The sequence below is a fragment of the Asterias rubens genome, chromosome 6 (assembly GCF_902459465.1).
Source record: "Asterias rubens chromosome 6, eAstRub1.3, whole genome shotgun sequence".
NCBI lineage: Eukaryota > Metazoa > Echinodermata > Asteroidea > Forcipulatida > Asteriidae > Asterias > Asterias rubens.
The window spans coordinates 4,168,131-4,191,760 of NC_047067.1; the positions used below are offsets into that span (position 1 = coordinate 4,168,131).

General features: G+C 36.8%; 1 protein-coding gene across 1 annotated transcript in view; it reads left to right on the forward strand.

Moving 5' to 3' along the window:
* The window catches only part of LOC117291697, a 33,228-nt gene that overhangs the window by 1,167 nt on the left and 8,431 nt on the right, over positions 1 to 23,630 (forward strand). The window contains exons 2-25 of the mRNA XM_033773544.1: positions 1,175 to 1,240; positions 1,981 to 2,119; positions 3,579 to 3,610; positions 3,909 to 3,954; positions 4,600 to 4,625; positions 4,837 to 4,873; positions 5,860 to 5,873; positions 7,700 to 7,784; positions 8,649 to 8,744; positions 9,741 to 9,836; positions 10,449 to 10,559; positions 11,121 to 11,236; positions 12,195 to 12,320; positions 13,187 to 13,309; positions 14,018 to 14,146; positions 14,781 to 14,900; positions 15,953 to 16,075; positions 17,704 to 17,844; positions 18,665 to 18,745; positions 19,145 to 19,171; positions 20,254 to 20,424; positions 21,010 to 21,300; positions 21,874 to 22,044; positions 23,325 to 23,609. Coding sequence (XP_033629435.1) covers positions 1,186 to 1,240; positions 1,981 to 2,119; positions 3,579 to 3,610; positions 3,909 to 3,954; positions 4,600 to 4,625; positions 4,837 to 4,873; positions 5,860 to 5,873; positions 7,700 to 7,784; positions 8,649 to 8,744; positions 9,741 to 9,836; positions 10,449 to 10,559; positions 11,121 to 11,236; positions 12,195 to 12,320; positions 13,187 to 13,309; positions 14,018 to 14,146; positions 14,781 to 14,900; positions 15,953 to 16,075; positions 17,704 to 17,844; positions 18,665 to 18,745; positions 19,145 to 19,171; positions 20,254 to 20,424; positions 21,010 to 21,300; positions 21,874 to 22,044; positions 23,325 to 23,609 — 2,641 coding nt within the window. The 5' untranslated portion in view covers positions 1,175 to 1,185. The remainder of the gene's footprint in view (positions 1 to 1,174; positions 1,241 to 1,980; positions 2,120 to 3,578; positions 3,611 to 3,908; positions 3,955 to 4,599; positions 4,626 to 4,836; positions 4,874 to 5,859; positions 5,874 to 7,699; positions 7,785 to 8,648; positions 8,745 to 9,740; positions 9,837 to 10,448; positions 10,560 to 11,120; positions 11,237 to 12,194; positions 12,321 to 13,186; positions 13,310 to 14,017; positions 14,147 to 14,780; positions 14,901 to 15,952; positions 16,076 to 17,703; positions 17,845 to 18,664; positions 18,746 to 19,144; positions 19,172 to 20,253; positions 20,425 to 21,009; positions 21,301 to 21,873; positions 22,045 to 23,324; positions 23,610 to 23,630) is intronic.

Sequence of the window (23,630 nt, forward strand, 5' to 3'; positions counted from 1 at the left end):
GGCAGGTACCGGTATACGATTCACGATTTTGTTATTTTGATTCGGGGATAACGAATACAATTATTTTAATTGCTTAATCAGAAAAGTTTGATGCCAGTCACAAATTGTACATGCGACATGATATTTTTGCCCGGTAGACTTAGTTTGGTAAGCATAATGTTGCTGGGCTTAGCTACTTTTTGTGTTTATGCAGCTCTGTGAAATTGGGTCCAAGCTGCTAAGTGGTCTAGTGGAAAGACATATATACTTGCAAAGCAAAGTTTGCGGGTTCGAATCCAACCCGAGTGATTTGCCTCAGGAAAGTTTACTGAATATCCAGTCAGTGTAAGGGTAAACATAATTAGTTGTAATAATACAATGGATCTGGCGACTTGCATTAACTTAGAATCATTTTGAAATGTTTGTTTAAAATTATGGTGACAATACATTGATACTGTTCGTAAACCATTTGTATAAGATCCACTTTGCTGTGTTTGTGACGTGTGGGAAGGAACTTTACCGACACAGAATAGCATTGTGTTTCGATTCACTATTTTCTCCTACCATAAATACGACAACTTTATCTGAACATGCCAATGTATAAAGTTATCTGATGATTTTGTTTATTTATGTATTTATTTCATTCAACATCCACAGCACAAGCGCCGAAGACGGATGGATACTACAAATTCGTTAATTATCAATAATTATTTTTAAAACAACAACACACATACAAGAACAAACAAACAACAAACAAACACCCGTTAAACGGACGAGGAGACACGGGTTGACTCTGGGCCAGACGCCCCCCCCCCCCCCCCCACCATATAATAATTATATATATTTATACATATAATTAATATAAAAAAATATAAATAATATATAAATAAAATTAATAATAATTATTTTAGCATGTAAAAACGTATTTTCATGACACTGTTTACTCATTTCTCAAAAACTACATCAGCACCTCAGCAACTAATATTTCAATGTACGCTTTCTACTATCATTATCTTCAAACGGTGTACGTTTAATGTAAATGTGTAGACATTGTGTCTTGTGTTACAAAAAGTACCAAGATCCTTAAATATCTTGTCTACAAAGAACTGTCATTAGTTACAGGAGTTTGATTGTTGGTGTGTTTATTTTTTTGTTCTCCCTTCTTTCTTGCTCTTTACCCCCGTCTTTCAAACAGTTGCAGTCAACATGGCGCGTCTCTGGTTGGCTGCTGCTTTGTGTGCTTTAGTATTCATTGCTCTAGGTAAGTTTCAACACTTAAAGACACTGGACACGTTTGGTAGTTGTCAAAGATCAGTCTTCTCACTTGGTGTATCTCAACATTATGCATACAATGATAAACCTGCAAAAAATTGGGCTCAATTTGGCATCGAATTAGCAAGAGAATAATGAAAAAAAAACATTACCCTTTTTCCGCATTAATTTGTGCGCTTTCAGAAAAGCATATAAAAGGCTTCAGTTGAAGTTTTGTTTAAATGAAAAACTACCTCTTTCTCAAAAACTACGCTACTTCAGAGGGAGCCGTTTCTCACAATGTTTTATGTTATCAACGGCTCTCCATTGAACATTACCAAGTAAATTTGTATGCTAACATTTATTTTTTAGTAAATACCAATAGTGTCCAGTTTCTTTAAGACCATTGTCCCGATGTAATCCCTTAATTGTGTTTGAATCTCCCAAATCAACAGTGCTATACTATATGGGAAAACAAGTTACGAGATGTCACTTTTTAGCAGATATTAACTATTTTTGATGTAATTATTCGAATCAGCCTGCTTTCCGCAACATTAAAACTAAAAAATACATATTTAAAAGAAAATAGTATACTACTATTATAGTATTCATAATAAAAACTAATAAAATAAATATTTGTTAATATACTCACACTTTTTGAAAAATATATTGGTTGAAGGAATTGCTTCGATTATTCAGGTTAAGCAAATCCTTCTTTTTGTTTCTGATTAAAATTAACTTCACGCTCAGCTAACGATGCCGAAGGACATGGACATCATTATGGGCATCGCCATGGATATCACCATCATAAAAGCAAAGGCGCATGCAAAAGCAAAGGACGAAATATAGGACACCATCATGCTCGCAAGAGCTACCCACGTGGAAACATGTAAGTTGGACTTCAGTAAGTGATATCACTTCATTGAGTTAAAAGCTGCACCGTTAAAAATGCTTGTAAACACATGTACAAACCCACGTTAAAGGATTTTGGTATTTTTTTCAAAATGTCCATAGATTTATATTAAACTTGCAGGGTTTGAAGATAATGATAGTGGAAAGCTTCCCTTCAAATCTTACTTACTGAGGTGCTGTAGTTTTTGAGAAACGAGTAAAACAATGTCTCATGAAAATACGTTTGTAAATGCTTAAAATAATGTTCATCTCATGAGACGAAAACTATTTTCATGACATTGTTTTACTTAATTCCCCAAAAATATAGCACCTCAGCACAGAATATATTCAGGGAAGCTTTCTACTATCATTATCTTCAAACTGTGTAAGTTTAGTGTAAATCTGTGGACATTGTGTTTTTTTGTCCTACAAAAAGTACATACACCCTTTAAGGGACTTTGTATTTGACGGAATGAAACAACTTTTCCGTTAACTTTGCTGCATCATTACCTTTCTTTCTTTTTTTTGCTGGCAGCAAAGTTACCGGAAAAGTTGTTTTAGTACATGTACTTTATTATGTCTAGGTGTCTGGACAATTAATATGGTTGATTGTAATTACAAAAAAACTATGTTTGCATTTACGGATAGTCCGTAAAATAACGGCGAAATCACGGCGAAATTACGAAATATTTCACTTTACGGGGTCCGTAAATACACGGAAATTGTATCAGTAAGGGCGCTTATAGCACATGCTAAAATATTTCAATATTGTATTATCTTAAAGGCAGTGGACACTATTGGCAATTACTCAAAATAATGATTAGCATAAAACCTTATTTGGTAACGAGTAATGGGGAGCTGTTGATGGTATAAAACACCGTGAGAAATGGCTCCCCCTAAAGTAACGTAGTTTTCGGGAAAGAATTAAATTTCTATGAAGACCTCAAGTTAATTTAGAATTTTGAGCTCTCGAAATCAAGCATCTGAAACCACACAACCTCGTATGGCAAGGGTGTTTTTTTTCTTTCATTATTATCTCGCAACTTCGATGACCAATTGAGCTCAAATTTTCACGTGTTTTTTTTATTTTTTGTATATGTTGAGATACACCAAGTGAGAAGCCTGGTCTTTGACAATAACCAATAGTGTCCTTTGTCTTTAAACACTTTTTACACACTGTGCTGATCGGTTCTTTTGCCAAATTACACTTAATGAGTGAATGAGTGTTTCATACTGCGAGATAAAACAAAACTAAATGATCAGTGTTATATGAACATTTAAGATAACTTATATGTAATTTCCCAGTTTAAGCCCACTAAAATATTTATTTAAATTAGTGCCATACCAGTTGTTACCTAAATTGAAACCATCAAATTTACTACAAACAACTTAAAGGGGTTGTAAAATGACTGTAAAACTAGTTATTCAAAATGTGACTTCCCCCCTTTATTTTGCAGAGGAGTTTTGGGAAGTCTATATGCCAAAAAAGGTAGGTAAAAACAACACTTTGGTAAACATAGATAGGCAGTTTTTTACTCTCAGCTGAAAAAGCCGCTCGGAGAGTTGAATTTTTGACTTAGATTATTTATTACTAAACGCACATGTTAAGCGTAAATAAAGGTTAAATCTACGATGTATGTTTGGCCAAAAAGAGTAAACGTTAAAATATTGAGATTATCCTGTAGTCCCTGTTTAAATCTATAAATTGTGGGGTCAATCACCCAAGCATCGGGCGTATGGCACTGTTACGTTATTTACATTGAGTTGTTACTATTGTATCCATTCAGGATGCTCAAAGAGAAGACATAAGAGTCATAGTGGTCATAAACACGGGTAAGTTACACGAGTTCATCTAAATCATGCCGAATTTATTAACAGTTAGGATACAACAATCCCGGCCAAAATGCTTGGGCAACCCATTCCTAACGTGACTATAAACATTCACTCTCCCCTTCCCTCGTGACAATAAAGATTCTCTCCCCGTTCCCCGCTCAATTTTGAGAAGAATAAGAGATTTCGTTTTGGCCGACGGATGGTTCTGCGACGGTATTGATGACATTTGGTGTCATCTGCACATGCGTCGTCATTTGAGGACGGTCCTCCCTCAATACGACAATACTCGGGATGAATCTGCGTTGAGCTGAAAACGACAACGTTTAACTGAAAACTTCCCATACCGTCGAAGAACCATGCGAAATGAATTCTCTCTCCGCAGACCGCGCAATGAGAGCCAGTGTCCAGGGGAATTGTGTCCGCCGGATATTCGGTCCCCCTAATGGGAAATTAAAGGTGGGGCTAAGGAGGATAATTCAAAAGAAGCGCTATCAGAAGTAGTTTGTACACATTTCGCAGTGAAGTGGTGCGGGGGGAGGGGGGGGGGGGCAAAGATAACTTAATGTCTGGTTTGTATAGTAACACTGTTGTGCAACTTGATTAAATTTTCACACGTGACTTGTTTTTTCCTTTTTTTCATTTCAGACATGGTCTTTTCAAGGCTTTTGGTGGTGAGTTGCAAATTCCAAAAGTTTGTTTTGTTTCCTCGAAATCTTACATTAACAAGGGATAATCCTGGCAGTATATGTCGATGGATTTTGTTTGATAACAATTTAAAAAGTTTGGAGAGGTAAAACATAGATTTTTAAACAAGACTGTTGCTATCACTTCTATCAGTTTGTGTGTTTTTTTTTTTAAAGTAATTTCATGTTTTATTTTTAGACATCAAGAAATGTGGATCAAGGAGAAGAAAACATGGGTAAGATGTACTTATTTTGAACTAATTTGTGCATTTTGTGAAATTACTGCTAGGAAAACACTAATATCCCCCGATTGTGTTTATACAAAAAAATATGAATTAACTATTTACAAGAGCGAGAGCATGCGATGAGGCTGCTCGGGTAATCATTATAGCTAATTGTTGTGCTACATCAGTTTGTTTTTGTTTTGTTGGCCCTGTGGAAATTACATTGTTCTCGCTAAACGCTTTCGTTTACAATGTCGCTTAAAAAAAGTGCAAACAATCTGAGAGCAGACGGGTGTTTCGCTATGACACAAGCCATACTTTGTTGTGAGCGGAGATATCATACCATTCAAACACACAACTTTAACAAAACGAAACTAGATGTTCCGTTACATTAACAAACCATTGGGGAAGTACACAAAAAATTGGAATTATAACAAAGCTTGGCAGCCCCTGTACAACTTATAACTGTTGTGTATGTAAACAGATTTAAAATAAATTAATAAATAAAATAATTAAAATAAAGGGGTTACCTTTTTTTTGCTAGGTTAAGAAACGTTATTGGAGTCATAAGATGGAAATTTCCATCGTGGATGAAGACTAATATTAACTTTGGTTTGACCCATATAATACACCGATGTGTGTTAGCACTGATGCACAGTACTTTCCCGAACGCGCAGAAGCCAAAATTCGCCGCTAACCATTGAAAACCGCTTGCCGTAAGCACAAAATTCCCTGCTTCCGTAAGCGCCAATTCTGTGCTTACGGTAAGCAGAGTCCTGAAATTGGGCCCAGGTTCTGCTCATCTGGGAGTTGCTTTACAAAAGTTCGCCCGAACCATTGATATAAACACGTTTCTTTATGAAGAACCGACGTGTTCATTTATTAAGTGTTATTTTTTATTTATTTGGCAATTCACAAACAACAAAAATAAGAATTCATTCAACCGGAAGTTGTTTGACTAATTTGCTTTTTCTTTTCCTTTTTACATTTAATTTCAGCCTGTCCGTCTCAGGTAAGAATAAGCGTATGTAATTTTTGAAACTCATGTTTAAGAAAGTTTCCCACAGTTCGATACTTCCCATTTATAGTTACACGTACAATTGAATGTACGTCATTAAATAAAAACCACATCTGCTCAAACATGGTTTACCAATGTCACATTCAACATCTGTTGTATTCAACAGTTAGTCCTGCACAATTCTAGGGGTTGTCACTTGTCCTCGTACGTTTTTTTATTAAGCTATTTCCGATAAGCAGTTGTTAAACAAACCTTTGTTTAGAGACTTTACCGTGACACAATTGAGTATTGTTGACCTCGTCATATTCAATAGTTGTTGTCAATATTTTAGTCAAAGTCTGCAATAATCATTGATTCCTCTAAAATTAGCGCGTCGTAGATCCAGATGCGCATTCCTTTACGTAAATACAAATCAATTAAAAAGATGTCCATTGTCATTACTGCACGACCCTTCTATAAATAGACATACGTTTTGGAGACAAGCTGATCGAGTTTGAATTTCAAAAAGTTAAAGAGTTTTAAAATGGTTGTAACGGGCACATCCACCACAAGCCTCGACTTTGAGGATGGTGCCTTCATGTGAATGTGGAAAGAAATGTTATTTATTGATTGAAGGAAATGAAACAAAATACAATCGGATGGTGGACGTAAAAAGTGAGGAGCGACCACATGATAATTAATTACCCCTGTCGACTTCTTGATAAGTCGACAGGGGTAACAGTTCCCTTCCATCATGCCTTCTCCTCTAAAGTTGTTTTGATTTGTGGGATGTGGACATTGTTCACTTAATTTGACAGTCAAGTGGTATTTTCTTTGGTAACTAACTCAAGTCGAATCAAGTACAATGATTCTTGCAATTCTCCTTTTTTTTTTTTTTTTTTTAAACAAGCAAAGGACGTCCACGGTGAGGCAAAGAAAAAAAAAAGAGGAATGCAGAGAGAAAAGTTTGTAGAAAACTTTACTTTTCATTAATTGATTGGATATTGCACAAATGAGGTAAACAGCAACAGCGAGAACAACAGGACGCGCAGACAACAGTTGATTAAGCGAGTCGTTACAATACAACCTAATCAATGGATTAATAATATTGATGTTTTACTTAACCAGATGTCTTTGTGGATTTTCATTATAGTCAAATTGAAATGAATTCTTATGATAAAGACTGATTGGTATTTTTCGTCAAGTCGGATTAACACTGATTTTAAATGGATGTACCCACCCCCAACCACCCTTTTTGGTTTGAACATGTTTTGAAACAGAACACATAATATTTCTTACTTTTGTTTTCTTCTTTCTCCTCGTGGTGTTCTTTGTTTCACACTGCGCTGTCAATTTGATCTAAATCACATTGTTTAAAATAATGTTTGAACTAGGATTTAGGTAATTATGGTTGTCGCTTTACATTAAAGGATTTAGGTAGTTTTTGTTCCACCAAACACAATGTCCACATATACATTAAACTTGCACCGTTTGAAGATAATGTTAGTAGAAAGCAAACCTTAAAGTATTAGTTTCTGAGGTGCTGTAGTTTTTGAGAAATGAGTAAAACAATGTAATAAAATACGTTTTACACCACAGCAAGTAATTTTTTCAGGGAAGCTTTCTATTATCATTATCTTCAAACTGTGTAAGTTTAATGTAAACCTGTGGACATTGTGTTTGTTGTCATAAAAAAAGTACGTAGTGCTTAGAACACTAAAACCACTAGCGTAACTTATACAGTGTTGATTCACTGTTGCGTGTTTGTATGAGTATTGTGTTTTATATGAAACTCTCAGAATGTTTATTTATCAAAAAAAAATTATTACAATTTCTCGTAGGAAACAAGAAAAGTCACAGTCACAGTCACAGTGGGGGCAGAAGTCATAAATTAAACATAAACAATAAGAGAAGAAACAGGAGCAGGTACAGTTAACCCCAACCCGATTTATATATATATCGCTACATCTATCTATATTGCTACCTCTATCTCTCCTTTATCTATATCGCTACCTCTATCTCTCCTATATCTCTATCGCTACCTCTATCTCTCCTATATCTCTATCGCTACCTCTATCTCTCCTATATCTCTATCGCTACCTCTATCTCTCCTATATCTCTATCGCTACCTCTATCTGCCTTATATCTCTATCGCTACCTCTATCTCTCCTTTATCTCTTACGCTACCTCTATCTCTCCTTTATCTATATCGCTACCTCTATCTCTCCTATATCTCTATCGCTACCTCCATCTCTCCTATATCTCTATCGCTACCTCTATCTCTCCTATATCTCTATCGCTACCTATATCTCTCCTATATCTCTATCGCTACCTCTATCTGCCTTATATCTCTATCGCTACCTCTATCTCTCCTTTATCTCTTACGCTACCTCTATCTCTCCTATATATCAATATCGCTACCTCTATCTCTCATATATCTATATCGCTACCCCTATATCTCCTATATCTATATCTCTACCTCGATCTCTCCTCTATCTATATCTCTATCTCTATCTCCATTTATCCTCCATCTTATATGATCGCTACTTCCATCTCCCTCTATATATCTCTATCGCTATCTCCATCTATCATCTATCCCTACTTCTTTCTCTCCTCTATATCTATCACCACCTCCATTTCCTCCTCTATCTCTACCCTACATATATCTCTCCTGTTTCTCTATTCCTACTTCCCTCTATACTCTTTATATTACCCTACTACCATCCTTACCTCCATCTTCCTGTTCTGTTTTTGTAAACAAGTAAATACTGTTTGTTTTTGTTTTTTTAGGAAACGACAGAAACATGGTGGGTCTGGCAGCAAGGACAGCAGCGGCAGCAGCAGTCATCACGTGAACAAAAACAATAAGAGAAGGAACGGGACAAGGTATAATCACCCCTTCCTCTATTTCCCCACTATATCTATCCCTAGCTCTATCTCCCCTCTATATCTATCCTTAGCTCTATCTTCCCTCTATCTCTATCCCTAATGAACTTCATCACTCCCTAGTCTATCTCCATCATTTCCTCTATCTCTCCAATAACTCTATCCATATATCCACCCCCTCTTTCTCTATCCCTATCTCTCCTTTATCTATATCCCTACCTCTATCTCTCCTATATCTCTATCGCTACCTCTATCTCTCCTATATCTCTATCGCTACCTCTATCTCTCCTATATCTCTATCGCTACCTCTATCTCTCCTATATCTCTATCGCTACCTCTATCTGCCTTATATCTCTATCGCTACCTCTATCTCTCCTTTATCTCTTACGCTACCTCTATCTCTCCTATATCTCTATCGCTACCTCTATCTCTCCTATATCTCTATCGCTACCTCTATCTCTCCTATATCTCTATCGCTACCTCTATCTCTCCTATATCTCTATCGCTACCTCTATCTCTCCTATATCTCTATCGCTACCTCTATCTGCCTTATATCTCTATCGCTACCTCTATCTCTCCTTTATCTCTTACGCTACCTCTATCTCTCCTATATATCTATATCGCTACCTCTATCTCTCATATATCTATATCGCTACCCCTATCTCTCCTATATCTATATCTCTACCTCGACCTCTCCTCTATCTATATCTCTATCTCTATCTCCATTTATCCTCCATCTTATATGATCGCTACTTCCATCTCCCTCTATATATCTCTATCGCTATCTCCATCTATCATCTATCCCTACTTCTTTCTCTCCTCTATATCTATCACCACCTCCATTTCCTCCTCTATCTCTACCCTACATATTTCTCTCCTGTTTCTCTATTCCTACTTCCCTCTATACTCTTTATATTACCCTTCTACCATCCTTACCTCCATCTTCCTGTTCTGTTTTTGTAAACAAGTAAATACTGTTTGTTTTTGTTTTTTTAGGAAACGACAGAAACATGGTGGGTCTGGCAGCAAGGACAGCAGCGGCAGCAGCAGTCATCACGTGAACAAAAACAATAAGAGAAGGAACAGGACAAGGTATAATCACCCCTACCTCTATTTCCCCTCTATATCTATCCTTAGCTCTATCTTCCCTCTATCTCTATCCCTAATGAACTTCATCACTCCCTAGTCTATCTCCATCATTTCCTCTATCTCTCCAATAACTCTATCCATATCTCCACCCCCTCTTTCTCTATCCCTAACTCTCCTCTATCTATATCCCTACCTCTATCACTACTGTATCTCTCGTTTATATCTCCTCCATCTCGTTCCCTATATACCTCATTATCCCAATCTCTATCTTTACATCTATCCCTAACTATATCTCTCCTCTATCTTTATCCCTACCTCTATTACTGCTGTATCTGTATCCCTACGTCTATATCTCCCCCATCTCTATCCCTATATACCTCCTTCTCCCAATCTCTATCCCCACATCTATCGCTACATCTATCTCCTCCTATCTTAATCCATACATCTATCTCCTCCTATCTTAATCCCTAATTGCTGTCATTCTCCTCCATTTGTATCCCAACCTTCATCCGTAGTTATATCCATACCTCTATCCCTACCTATATCCCTACCTCAATTTTATTAAAACCTTCTTCTGTTTCTTTAAACAATTATTTACCTTTTTTTTAATTGTAGGAGGCAAAAGAAACGTGGTTCATCATCCAGTTCATCATCCAGTTCTGGTGGTAACTCCGACCATCAACAAACAAATACAGTTGATAAGAAGAGGCCAGTTCCCAGTAAAAAGTAATTAATATTTGCTCTAAATTATAGCTATTGAGAAAAGCTCAATTTCAATCTCCCCTCCTATTCCTACTTCTCTATTCCTGTTCGTACGTCCATCTTCGCCCACCTGTGTCTTACCTCAATCTCTATCCATATCTCTATCTCTCCTATACGTTGTCTATATCCATGTTTATCACTGGGTGTCTTTATAAAAGTCTCCACCTCTCTTTTACCTCTATCTCTACCCATGTCATCACATCTCCTATACATCTATCTCTATTTTATCTCCATCTCTGCAATATCTTTATCCATGTTTTCTTCTCTCATATACACGTCTGTCTGTCTGTCTGTTTCGTCTGCACCACCTCTCAATCTCTATCCATGCCGCTAGCCCTATAAAAAACTCCTCCTCTGTGCTGTATGTAAACACTGTAGCATAATACGAAAGTGTAAAGGCCGCCAGGGCTATCCATGTCGCCACCGCTTCTCTACCTCTAAGTTCAAATCCCCTCTGTCCCAATATCAATATATTCTCTACCCCATCTCTATTCTCAACTCAACTATATTGATATCTTCTCCTAGGGAGCATCCTTGTCGAAGTAACCCGTGTCAGAATGGAGCTGAATGTTACGAGAAACCTAACGGGGATTACACTTGTTCTTGCAAAGCTGGATTTAGAGGAACGCGCTGTGAGCAAAGTGAGTAAATAAAATTAGACAAACGTGGGAAAAATATATATCTTTACTTACAATCAAGATCTTGTGTATAGACGATGTGATCTCTGACGTCACTCGAAAACCATAGCATGTATCCCGCGCATACCGCCAGGTGTAGCGGTTTCAACTTTCCGCCGTGTTAAGTTTTCCGAATGACCAAATACGGTAACATTACGTCATGCCACGCCTGCGCACAGCAAGCGAAAGTAGTCAATTGTTATAGCCGTACTGACTCCCGGAAAACTGAACACGGCGGAAGACTGAAACCGCCACGCCGGGCAAAACCTTTATGTTTGGCAGCCAGCAAGAAAGTACACGCAATCTCACCACGACTACGCGTCTTTTTGCCCGACGAAACATGACATTCACAGTGTTTTGTCAACAGAGGGCGGTTTAAATGTTAACATAGGTCACATCGTCTATAGTGATTTGAGGCGTTGCCATGGTGAGGTATCAATATTCGGTTTGCGGTATCGCACCAAGTGTGTTTCTATAATTATTTGCGGAGTAGATTCATCGGAGCTTCGGGAGACTCCTCAGTTCTGAAAAAAAACTGTTTAGCTTTCTTAACTGCTGGAAAGGAATGTAGCAAATTGGCTTGGAGTGTTACGTGTAATTGTGTTTCCGATATTACATGGTCGTAGAAAAATAAATTAACCGAATGTCTCGCCATCAATCCCGGTGCTGAAGAACCTCAAATAATACCGAGGGCATACTATTGGAGTCACAGAATACTTGTTTTCGTGCAGAACTGAAAAATTTAACCAGTCAATTAGTACACAATCATGGTTTAAAATTATCAGTCAAGCAAATTTTGGAGAGACTCAGATAGATAAAACTATTTTGCTGTCACGATACTTCGTGAAATTGTTGATGCAGAGCTGAGATTATTATTGCTTTTGTTAGTACTAATATTACCGACACTTTTTGTGTGTTATAGAAATAGTCGTCAAGGTGCGTCCTTGCGATAGCAACCCGTGCTTGAATCATGGACAATGCATTCCCAGCGGCTCGGGGTACAGGTGTAGATGTGAAAGAGGCTTCGCTGGGGAAAATTGTCAAATTGGTAAAAACGATACACGTATTCTCTAGACCATTATCACGCTGTCACAATCTTGGTCATGTTCCCTGTTTTCAATAAAAGTAATGAATGCCAACATTCATTGCGCAAGCATGGCACCAATCTATTATTTCGTCCAAACCTCATTTTGGTTGCAATTAGTTGTAACGGAGTGAAATCAAGATGGCCACACAGAGACACAGGTCTGAAACATGAACAAACTGGCCAATTCCCTCTAAACAGTTCTTCGTTTTAAAGGCACCGGACACGGTTAATAATTGTCAAGGATCATTTTTCTTAGTAGGTGTATCCCAACAAATGCCCAAAATAAAAAACTTGAGAAAATTTAAGCTCATTATTTTGGTCAATAGAAGTTGCAAGGAAATATTATGGGAACAAATATTACCCTTTTTGCACAAAGTGTTGTGTGCTTTCAGATGCATAATAAAAGGCTTCAGCTGAAGTCTTTTATTATTTAAATAAGAAATTCCCCTTTACTCAAACCCTTTTATATGTTACTTCAGAGGGAGCTTTTGTCATAATCTTTTATAATATCAACAGCTCTTCATTGCCCTTTAGCTACCGTTTCAAAACTTGTTTTACAACTCAATTCACTTTGTAAATATTTCGAATCCATTAAGGTAAACAATATACAAGGAATCGTATAATGAAAACTATTTTACAAGCAAATTCAATAATATGTTAATATTTTTAATGATTAATTAAGTTTTTATTAATATTGCCATGCCTTTTAAAATGTCTTATTCAATTTTTGATTATCCATAACGTCTGTTTTTCAAGCACAATAATAATTACATTGACAGTAAGTGTTGCAATAATGAATGTATGTTTGTGGTATTATTTTTCTGCAGTGCCGAAATCATTTGACCCCTGTGCAGGCGTGGTTTGCCACAATGGAGGTACGTGTTACGCAGAAAATGGCGAAGCAAAGTGCAAATGCCGGACTGGATTCAAAGGGACACTCTGCAGAAACAGTAAGACTTCCAATTTATGTTATATTGAGTAGACATGTTCACACATTTGTTAAATTATGGATCGTAATATGGATAGGTCGTGATACACCAAGTGAAAATACTTGTCAAAGGTGTCCGATGCACTGGACACCTTTCAATTCAATTCAATTCAATTCAATTCAATTCAATTCAATTCAATTCAATTCAATTCAATTCAATTCAATTCAATTCAATTCAATTCAATTCAATTCAATTCAATTCAATTCAATTCAATTTAATTCAATTCAATTCGATTCGATTCGATTCGATTCGATTCGATTCGATTCAATTCAATTCAATACAATTCAATCTGATCCGATTCGATTCGATTCAATTCAATTCAATGCAATTCAATTCAATTCACAGTTCAATTCAATTCAAATTAGTTCAATTCAATATATACAAATATAACATGGTTTATTTCGTGTGACTAGTCGATTATTAGCTCCCCTCGGTTTTGGAAGTATTGGCTTCGCCTCGGGAACTAGTTTGTCGACGTCCAATACCTCGGGGAGCTAATATCGACTAGTCACCATCAAACCATGTTATAATTTGTATATTATTACACGGCAGTTACAAAGACATGTACAGGTTATTTACAAGTGACTATAATGTAGGTGTCACATTATAAACAGCGAAAAAACACACACACAAAACCAAAACGACCCGTTGTTTCTTGAATTCTCACAGAGGTCGATAGGAGTGGAGCATGTGCAAACAACCCATGTAAACACAATGGTGATTGTCACGAGATCGACAACGGCAACACCTTCTATTGCAACTGCATGGGCGACTGGGAAGGTGTGACTTGTAAAATCGGTACGCAAAATATTGAAATTATTTCAGGTTTCTTCTGTGTATGCAATTAAAGATTAGTAAAATTTAAATAACAACCAATCAGATCATTTTCATTTGATTGGAGGATTGTCCGTCATGTGGTAGCGAATTAGCGTATTATTGTATACGCTATCCCGTCCATTGTGCATTTTCATTCCATCCACTGAACGATTGATAACTTTTAACTTGAAGTGTTAGTGACTTTTGATTGTTGATTTTTAAAGTTAAGTGGATGTACTTGAGAAAACGTTCTTGTACATGTATTATCCTTTATAGTAAAGGAAAAATATCTACCTGGGTGTTATATGAAAAAAAGTAATGAATGCTTTCATTTGTGCAACAGTCAGAATAACATGTCAATGTACAGGGTAGACATTCACTGTACAATCCTACGAGAATGTCCAAAATCCAATATCGATGTAGAGTTTAGTCATTCACTCTATATACCTACAAGAATATCCAATGTTAAATATCGATGTAGAGTGTAGACATTCACTGTACAAACCCATGTGAATGTACAGTATCCAATATCTATCATTATCGATATTCGCTGTACAAGCTTAATGGGAATGTTATGTCCATTATCAAACTTACTTTACTGTCATTATTATTTCAGCCATCGATCATAGCGGACCTTGCGACAACAACCCGTGTGCACATGGCCATTGCGTGCCGTCTAGAAACATATTCCGTTGCTTGTGCTCGGGCGGTTACACTGGAGATCTATGTGACGTTCGTAAGTTGTGAAGCTTTCAACGAATTCAATACTCTACTGCAAGAATTTTTACATAAATACTCGTTCACATGAATCCATTTCCCAAATTTTGCATAGTTTACATTGGTTACCAGTAAGCTTTCAAACTCTAAGTATCAACTTACAAAATGCAAACATGGTATAGCTCATCAGTATCTCATAGAATTAATCCATGACTATTGCCTCACTAGATGCCTTCGTTTGGGCTCATAAAATCTTCACACTCTTTTTCCAGCCACTACCAAAGCTTTTGGCAAAGGGATTTTCAGGTTACATCACCTGAACTCTGGAGTTCACTCCCTAATAGCATAAAAGATAGCTCCTCTGTAGAACAGTTTAAATCTAATCTGAAGACACATCTTATTTTTTTCATTGAATGTATTTTGTAGTTCTTTCTGTTTTTTTCTGTCATTTTTGTGATCAATGTTCCTGGTTTCACTCTTTCACTTTCCAAAATCGCTTTGAGACCTATTGTAATTTTGCGCTATATAAAAACCTGTTCATGATTATTATTACTATAGTTATTATTATTATTATTAATGTGATATTACACAGCTAGGCCCAATTTCATTGAGCTGCTTTTCAAAGCACAATATTATATGTTTCAGTTAAAAACAATCCTTGCTTAGTAAAATCAGGTTACCGGGCAAGACTCCACTCAATAGTTATGTTAAGTTAACAACAGCCATATACCAGTCACAAGCCATGTAGACAGCATGGTATTTTGAACAGTAACATGTGCACAAAAAGCGAGCTGTTTTCGAGCTTAAGCAAATTTTACAAATTTTTGTAATCAAGTTGTTTGCATACACTAAATACGAACACTTGTTTTCTTGTATTTACATATCATTGGCAATATCAGCTTTAATTGCAAAAATGACATATTTTTTTAAAGAAGTAAACATGCTACGTTAATCGTATTAAAGTTTGGCAGTTCCCTTCAGTAGGGATTATTTTATTTGTGTTTTATTGCAAAATCTAGAAATATGTATAAACATTTGTGATTTTTGTTGTTGTTTTATTTTTTAACTCAGCTCCCAAAAAAGATCCATGTCTACAAAATCCATGTCTAAATAATGGACAGTGTATTTCACTGACAACGGGTGACTTCAACTGCAAGTGCCGCAGTGGCTTTGAAGGCGCGTTCTGTGAGACGGGTAAGATCAAAAGATGTCCTAAAACATAAAGTTCTTTAGCAGCTTTATCTATTTATTTTGAATTGTTGTGTATTCTTCCCAAATTGCTTACCTTTTTAATCAATGCTTATGACGTTTGTTATTTTCTTAAGCATTCTTATTCTGTTTATATATTTTTTTTTCCTGTTTTCTTTCTCTTTATTTTCTTAAATTGTGATCACTGCTAATGAAGTCTGTAATTTCTTAAAGACACTGGACACTATTGGTAATTGTCAAAGACCAGTCTTCTCACTTGGTGTATCTCAACATATGCATACAACAACAAACCTGTGAAAATTTGAGCTCGATTATTCGTCAGTGTTGCGAGATAAAAAATTAAAGAAAAAACACCGTTGTCACACGAAGTTGTATGCTTTCAGATGCTTGATTTCGAGACCTCAAGTTCCAAACTTGGTATCGAAATCAAATTCGTGGAAAATTACTTCTTTCTCGAAAACTATGGCACTTCAGAGGGAGCCGTTTCTCACAATGTTTTATACCATTAACCTCTCCCCATTACTCGTCACCAAGAAAGGTTATATGCCGATAATTATTTTGAGTAATTACCAATAGTGTCCACTGCCTTTAAATCAATGCTTGTAACGTTTGTTATTTTCTTAAGCATTCTAATTCTGTTTATATTAATTTTTTCTGTTTTGTTTTCTTTACTTTCTTAATTTTGATCACTGCTAATGAAGTCTGTAATTTCTTAAGCATTCGAATTATGTTTATCTTAAATTAGTCTGCATTTTTTCTTTACTTTCTTAATTTTTGACCATTGCTATTGACATTTGTAATTTTCTTAAATACTTTAACCTGTTTATCTTATTTTGTTCTGTGTTTTTCTTAGCTTGCTTAAATTAATGTTTAACCTATTTAAAGCGCCTTAGGGTAAAGGCGCTATATAAAAGCTTATCATTATTGTTGTTGATCTTTATTATTATTATGTCTTATGTGATATCTACACTCATTTCTACACTATATGCATTACCTATAGGCGAATTATCAACTGAATGAGTTGATGTTGTCACAATATCACCGCATAATTTGTCCAGCTTTAATATCTAAACTCATTTCTACATTCTGTACATTACATAAGCGAATAGTCAATTGTCAATTGAGTTGATAATATTACCGCATAACTAGTCCAGATTTCCAGAGGGGTGTTGGTTTTTTCTTCGTCAAAGCAAGTTTCAGTTAGACTTACATGTATTTTTGCCATCATCGTCATCATCATCATCAAACTTTTGTTTCATTGCTGTCCTTACATGTCATGTTTCAAAGCAAAGTTTGTCAATGCATTATGTTCATATTATAAGTAATGCCAAGTAATACACAGTAAACTAAAGATAAAACAAATATGAATATTTCACAATAATATACATTAATCAGTAGTACACGACATTAATAAACAAGCAGTAGGGCCAATGTAGGACAACTTTTATGAACAACAATAATAAAACTGATTATTTTGTAGATCATCGTTCTTTTACGTTTTCCGTAACCAGTTTGAAGCTCAAAATTATCCTTCACGTATTTACCCGCTGATCATTTTGAGTTTCAAGAACCGTAAGTGTGACATTGTTTTGGGAACTTTTTTTTTTCTGCAGGTAAGATGAGACCCGGACTCTGCCCTATCTCCAACACAGGTAACTGTGTGAGAGGTATAGATGGGTGCAATTCAGATAGCGAATGTCCAGGAGAAGATGAGAAATGCTGCTCAACTGGATGCAGTCGCGTTTGCCGAAAACGTAAGAATCTTATTTATTGTTACACCCAACCCCCTCTTTAATATTTTCCCCGGGTTAAAGGAGGTAGAGAAGGAGAAGAACAATGCACATATTGTGGAGACAATTGTTTTATTGTTACACCCAACTCCCTCCTTAATATTTCCCTCTCGTTTAAAGGAGGGTAGAGAAAAAGAACAAAATTCACACATTGTGGAGACTTGCATTTTTTGTTGATAATAATAATAATAAAACTATAGTAATATCGCAGTTATTCTTAATAGCGCACGTATCTACCAAACAAGGTACTCAAGGTGCTCAAGATATACAAGCTTTCAGGGAGATAGGCTATTGAAGTGATGATTTCTGAGACCCAATTATGTTGCAAACCTCACCTAACTTTCACATGCAAAGTTTCAAATCCTACCATTGTTGCCGGACACTAGCATCGTTGAAAGCATCTACACCACACTTCCGGCTCCGATCAGGGCCTATCTTCATAAAGTCTATAGGCCTAAGCAACAGAAACTTGCTAAGCACAGACAATCATTGATTAACGGAAACATGCTACTAGCTAAAATTACATTAAGTTTGCACACTCACTATTTGCTCGGCAAAGAAATGTGTGAAGCAGTATTTTCTGCTTCAAAGCTTTTATTGGAAAAATCAGTTAGTGAAGGGTTGGTGACAAAAATGAGAATGAAAAAAACAGTAGTGTAGCGATGGGTTTCACTGTGTAAGCCGACCACCTTAAAAGAAAGTGCAGCAAATTATGTAATACTCAGAAAATTTGAGTTTGTTTATGTTACTAATACACCATTTTGTTTGTGGTTATCTAACATAGCATGTAGAGGTGTATGCTACAACTTCTGCCCGAACGGTTTCGTGTATGATAACGATGGCTGTCCAACATGCCAATGCAAAGGTATGCGATGATTTTGTTGTACTTAACTTTTGTTTTTGATTAATTAATTTTTATGTAAAAGTTTAGTTGCTCCACATCTTGGCGAGTAAAAAAATGCTGTACCGATAATATTTGTTCGGCCGAGACATGCCGATCACCCCCCTAAAGAAAAAAAAAAAAAAAAAGGGAATAAAGAAACCTAAAACCTACCATATTTAATGTCTTTAACTTTATAAAGAACCTTTAATTAATGAGAATTTGTGTAATTTGTTTTGATAATTAATTTTAAAACCACCACAGCTCATCAAATTGATACGTTTAGCAAATCTTTTGCTATTGAATTCCCTAACAAAAAGCTCATGAAAAAAAACTGTGTTCATTTTCTTTTTGACTCATGTTACTCTTAATAATTGTTTTCAGAGTTACCGCTGCCACCTAAAGAAGAAGGTAATAATATTTCTTAACATTTAGCTTGTACACGATTTGTTTGGTTACTTGAAGTTGGTTACCCCAAGGATTTTGGGTACTTGTTGTAACACAAAACACTATGTCCACAGATTTACATTAATTTTACACCGTTTGAAGATGATGATATATAGAAAGCGTACCTTGTTCCTGAGGTGCTGTAGTTTCAATATGAGAAATTAGTGAAAACAAATCATGAATATACGTTTTTATGTGCTCAAGTAATTTTCGTCTCATGATCCCTGAGACGAATTTTTTTTCCGCACAGTTCCGTAGTTCGCACATGTAGGCTGGTGCATCATTCCTGGTAGTAGGAAAGAAAATGAGAACGGTCCCTATTAAGTCCTTGCTCAATACTGTTAAGGGCACCGGACATTATCGGTTAACACTTTACACAAAATTGTTAGCATACAAACTTGCTTGGTAATGAACAATGGAGAGCTGTTGAAGGTATAAATCATTGTTAGAAACGGTTCCCACTAAGTACAACTAAGCAGGATACATAAGAGTTACATTTGTGACATGTAAACTGATGACCATATTCTGGTAATCATAATTTTGTTGTATTGTGCTTAGCAAAATTTTATGTTTAAGTAGCTCTATGAAAACTAGCTCTGACTATTAATATCAAAGTTGTAGTTCGTATTAAAGCCATTTGACACTTTCGGTTAACAGTATTGTCCAAAAAGGTCCACACTTCGTGTATCACAACTTATATATAAAATAACAAACCTGTGAAAATTTAGACTCAATCGGGCATCGGAGTCGGGAGAAAATAACGGGGAAAACCCACCCTTGTTTCCGCACGTTTTGCCGTGTCGTGACATGTGTTTACTAGAAATCCGTAATTCTCGCTATATCGAGAATTGATATTGATTTAATGTTTTCTCAAAAAGTAAAGCATTTCATGGAATAATATTTCAAGATAAGTCGTTCACCATTACTTTCTGTGAAACCCTGTGAATTATTTGTAAATCTGTGAACTTTAAATTTGTTGTCTGTACCGAAAGTGTATAATGGCTTTAACCAACAAAACTGATGCATGGTCGTGGTTTTCTTTGCAGTTGTACCACCAAAGCCTAAAGTAGCAGATCAAGTGGGAAAGGAAAACATTGCATTCAACACCAAAATCGATCTGTCTAAGACAACTAGAGTTCGTCTCAGCGTCATTTGGGACGATGATCTGCGCATCTCCTTCAAACACCCTAATTCACCTAATGCATTCTACGTCATATGTGAGTCAAGATGTGCTTTATTTGTTGTGTTTTCCCTGTCTAGCCTTTATATAGTGGTGATTATTGATTATTATTATTATCATTATTATTATTATTATTGTTATTATTTTATTTGATTTTATTATTATTTTTTTTTTCAAGACGAAGCTCTTGCTCTATGGTTTATTTTGTTTTCACGTACCATTTTAACATGTGTAAAGCGCAGGGGGCAACCAGTGACACTATAGCGAAAGGGCGGAAAGCAATGGAGTGTCGAATACCGTGTTGACTAAAGGCCGGTTTTTAGTCGGTCGCGCGATGGTCGCACGATGGAAATCTTGCGCGCAATCCTAGGACTGAGGCCTAAAAACTGTGTCTTTTTATTATCGCGCGTCAATATTTCCATTGCGCGACCATCGCGAGACCGACTATAAACCGGCCTTTAGGCTTCCAAACGAGTCGTTCGAGCAAGGAACAGCTCTATGGTTCAAGTGAGTGCATCGCTGCGTATGTACGTTACTCGGGTAGTCTACAAAAATGTGCACGCTAGAACATGCTCTATAGTTTCCTCGTGTTTAATAATAATCATTTGTCTTGACCTTCTAGATATTGGTTGGGAGACTGCCCGCATCGAAAGGTGTTCTTCAAGTGGAACTTGTAAAATGGTTAGAGACGTCAATACCAAGGGCATCCTTAAGAAGTCTCCGGTTGAATCCATCAATTTCTACATCATCATTTCACCAGAAGGCGATTTCATTATAGGCCTTGACAATCCGGACTACGAGTTGATGAGTTACAACGATCCCAACCCTGTGACAGGTTTCGCTAACATGTACATCTTCGCTGGTGGCGTGTACCCAGTGGACTGGACGGTTGCAACACCAACAATTGAAGATTGTGAGTTCGTCGCATGTTCTGTATGCATAAACCATAGGGACCAATTTCATAGAGCTTTGCTTACCATGGAATTTCTTCCTTGATTAAAACAAGATTACCAACCAAATTTCCATTTGATGCATAATGCTCGTTGCTGGTATTCAGCTGTTGTTTTGCTTATCCTGAAAATCCTGTTTTTATCATGGCAAAAATGTCATGCTAGGTAAATGTTTGTGCTAGCAGCTCTTAGATAGTTGGCCCCAAAGAAATGTTACAGGTTTGGATCCAGGGGTTAGCCCTTCGACCCCTGTGGGTTCGGGGGGAGGGGGGTGAACCCCTGGGGTGCTGTAAGATTTTGGCGTTTTGGCTGTGAACATCTATCTTCCAGATAATAAACATTATTGTTAGGTCTATTGCCATTTCGAAGTTTTGTATCCTCGTTATATTCTCTACAGTGTTGAGTAAGTTTGGTTTAAAACGTTTTCAATAAACAAATCTCAATGGACTTCTCATAATGTTTTGTCACTGCCGATTTTACGTCAGGTTTCGAATCTAAACTGACTCGTTTTCCATTCTATTTTTATGTAAATTCAGCTCCAATGGTACAGATAGACACAGATGGTCGCGACACAGTGGTGGATCTCCAGCGAATCAGGGCTATCGATGTCCGTCAAACTGTCAAAATAAGGTTCAGCGTCATCCACGGAGAGCAGTTGCAGATTGGACTTAAATCGACGATCAATTTGAAGAAGTACATCATCATACGTAAGTGAATTCTAACATATCATTGTTTGTATTAAAAGGCAGCGGACACTATTGGTAATTGTCAAGGACTAGCCTTCACAGTAAGTGTATCTCAACATATGCATATAATAACAAACCTGTGACAATTCGAGCTCAGTCGGTCATCGAAGTTGCGAGATAATAATGAAAGAAAAATATATCCTTTGTCACACGAAGTTGTGTGCGTTTAAGATGGTTGATTTCGAGACCTCAAGTTCTAAATCTGAGGTCTCGAAATCAAATTCGCGGAAAATTACTTCTTTCTCGAAAACTATGGCACTTCAGAGGGAGCCGTCTCTCACAATGTTTTATACCATCAACCTCTCCCCATTACTCGTCACCAAGAAAGGTTTTATGCCAATAATTATTTTGAGTAACTACCAATGGTGTCCACTGCATTGTTGGCCTGATTACAGATTTTGGCCAGGTCACTCATTTGTCAACAGTGATCATTTGACGAAAAATCACGTTTTGCATTTTATATTTATTTCCTTCATTTTGGGATTTTCATTTGCCAATGGTCATACCCAAAATGTCCAGACTGTTCTTCCTTTTGCCACCTAACTTGGTGGCATAATTTTATGGCTCGAAGCCCTTTTCAAGTTGAACACAAATAAAAACCAACACCTTTAAACAGAGAACAATTTCTCGTTTACTAACAGATGTACTACAGATACATGATATGGCCAAGGGTGCCAAAATGGCGCCCTCAATGTCCACCCTATTCATTTCTAATTTAGAGGACAAACTATAGTGCCCTCTGCATACAACCGCCCAACAGTTTGGAGTGGAGCTTTTACTTCTTTATTACACAGAATTCACAAAGAGAGTCATTTATTTTCTCTAGAGTTGCCTTGATTGCATTCTGTCCTTAGAGATTGGTCCTGTATCATCAAGCTTGTACACTAGTACATCTCAAGATCCGGTGTCCCAGGGAATTCTGTCCGCAGGAGATTTGGTCCCCTTCATGGGAATTTAACGTGGGCTGTGGGAGGAGGATTCAAAAGAGGGCGCCACAAGAAGAAGTTTGTACACAGTTTGCCGTATGGGAGTGGGGGGGGGGGGGGCACAGAATCTCCGGGGGCGCAGAATCTCCTGCCACACCGGCCATGAAGTTGATTGTATCCCCAATAATGACGTCTTTCCTCTTTTCTTTCCCCTTGAATTCATTCAGCCCACCTTCGGTTGCAATCGTGTTCTTGTGCGCAACTTTCCACATAATGTTATAATATGTTTGTAATTGTTGTTTTTGTTTTGTTTAGACATCGGCAAGGAGTCTTCTCATGTTGAAGAGTGTAATGAGGACGAGGAATGCACGGTGAGCGAAAACTTCGACACGGCAGGGAACATTGCTAGTGATCACTTCGTCAACTACTTTATCTTATTCCGCCGTGACGGTTCTGTAAGCGTCGTGTATGAGGATACACAGACAGAGTTTATCACTTACAGTATCATTGAACCACGAGAGGGCTCTTTTAACGTTTTCATCAGTTCTGGACATGGTGGCCAGGCCAGCTGGAAAGTACACCAGTCAACCACTATACAAGGTAGGCGGAAACTCAATTATT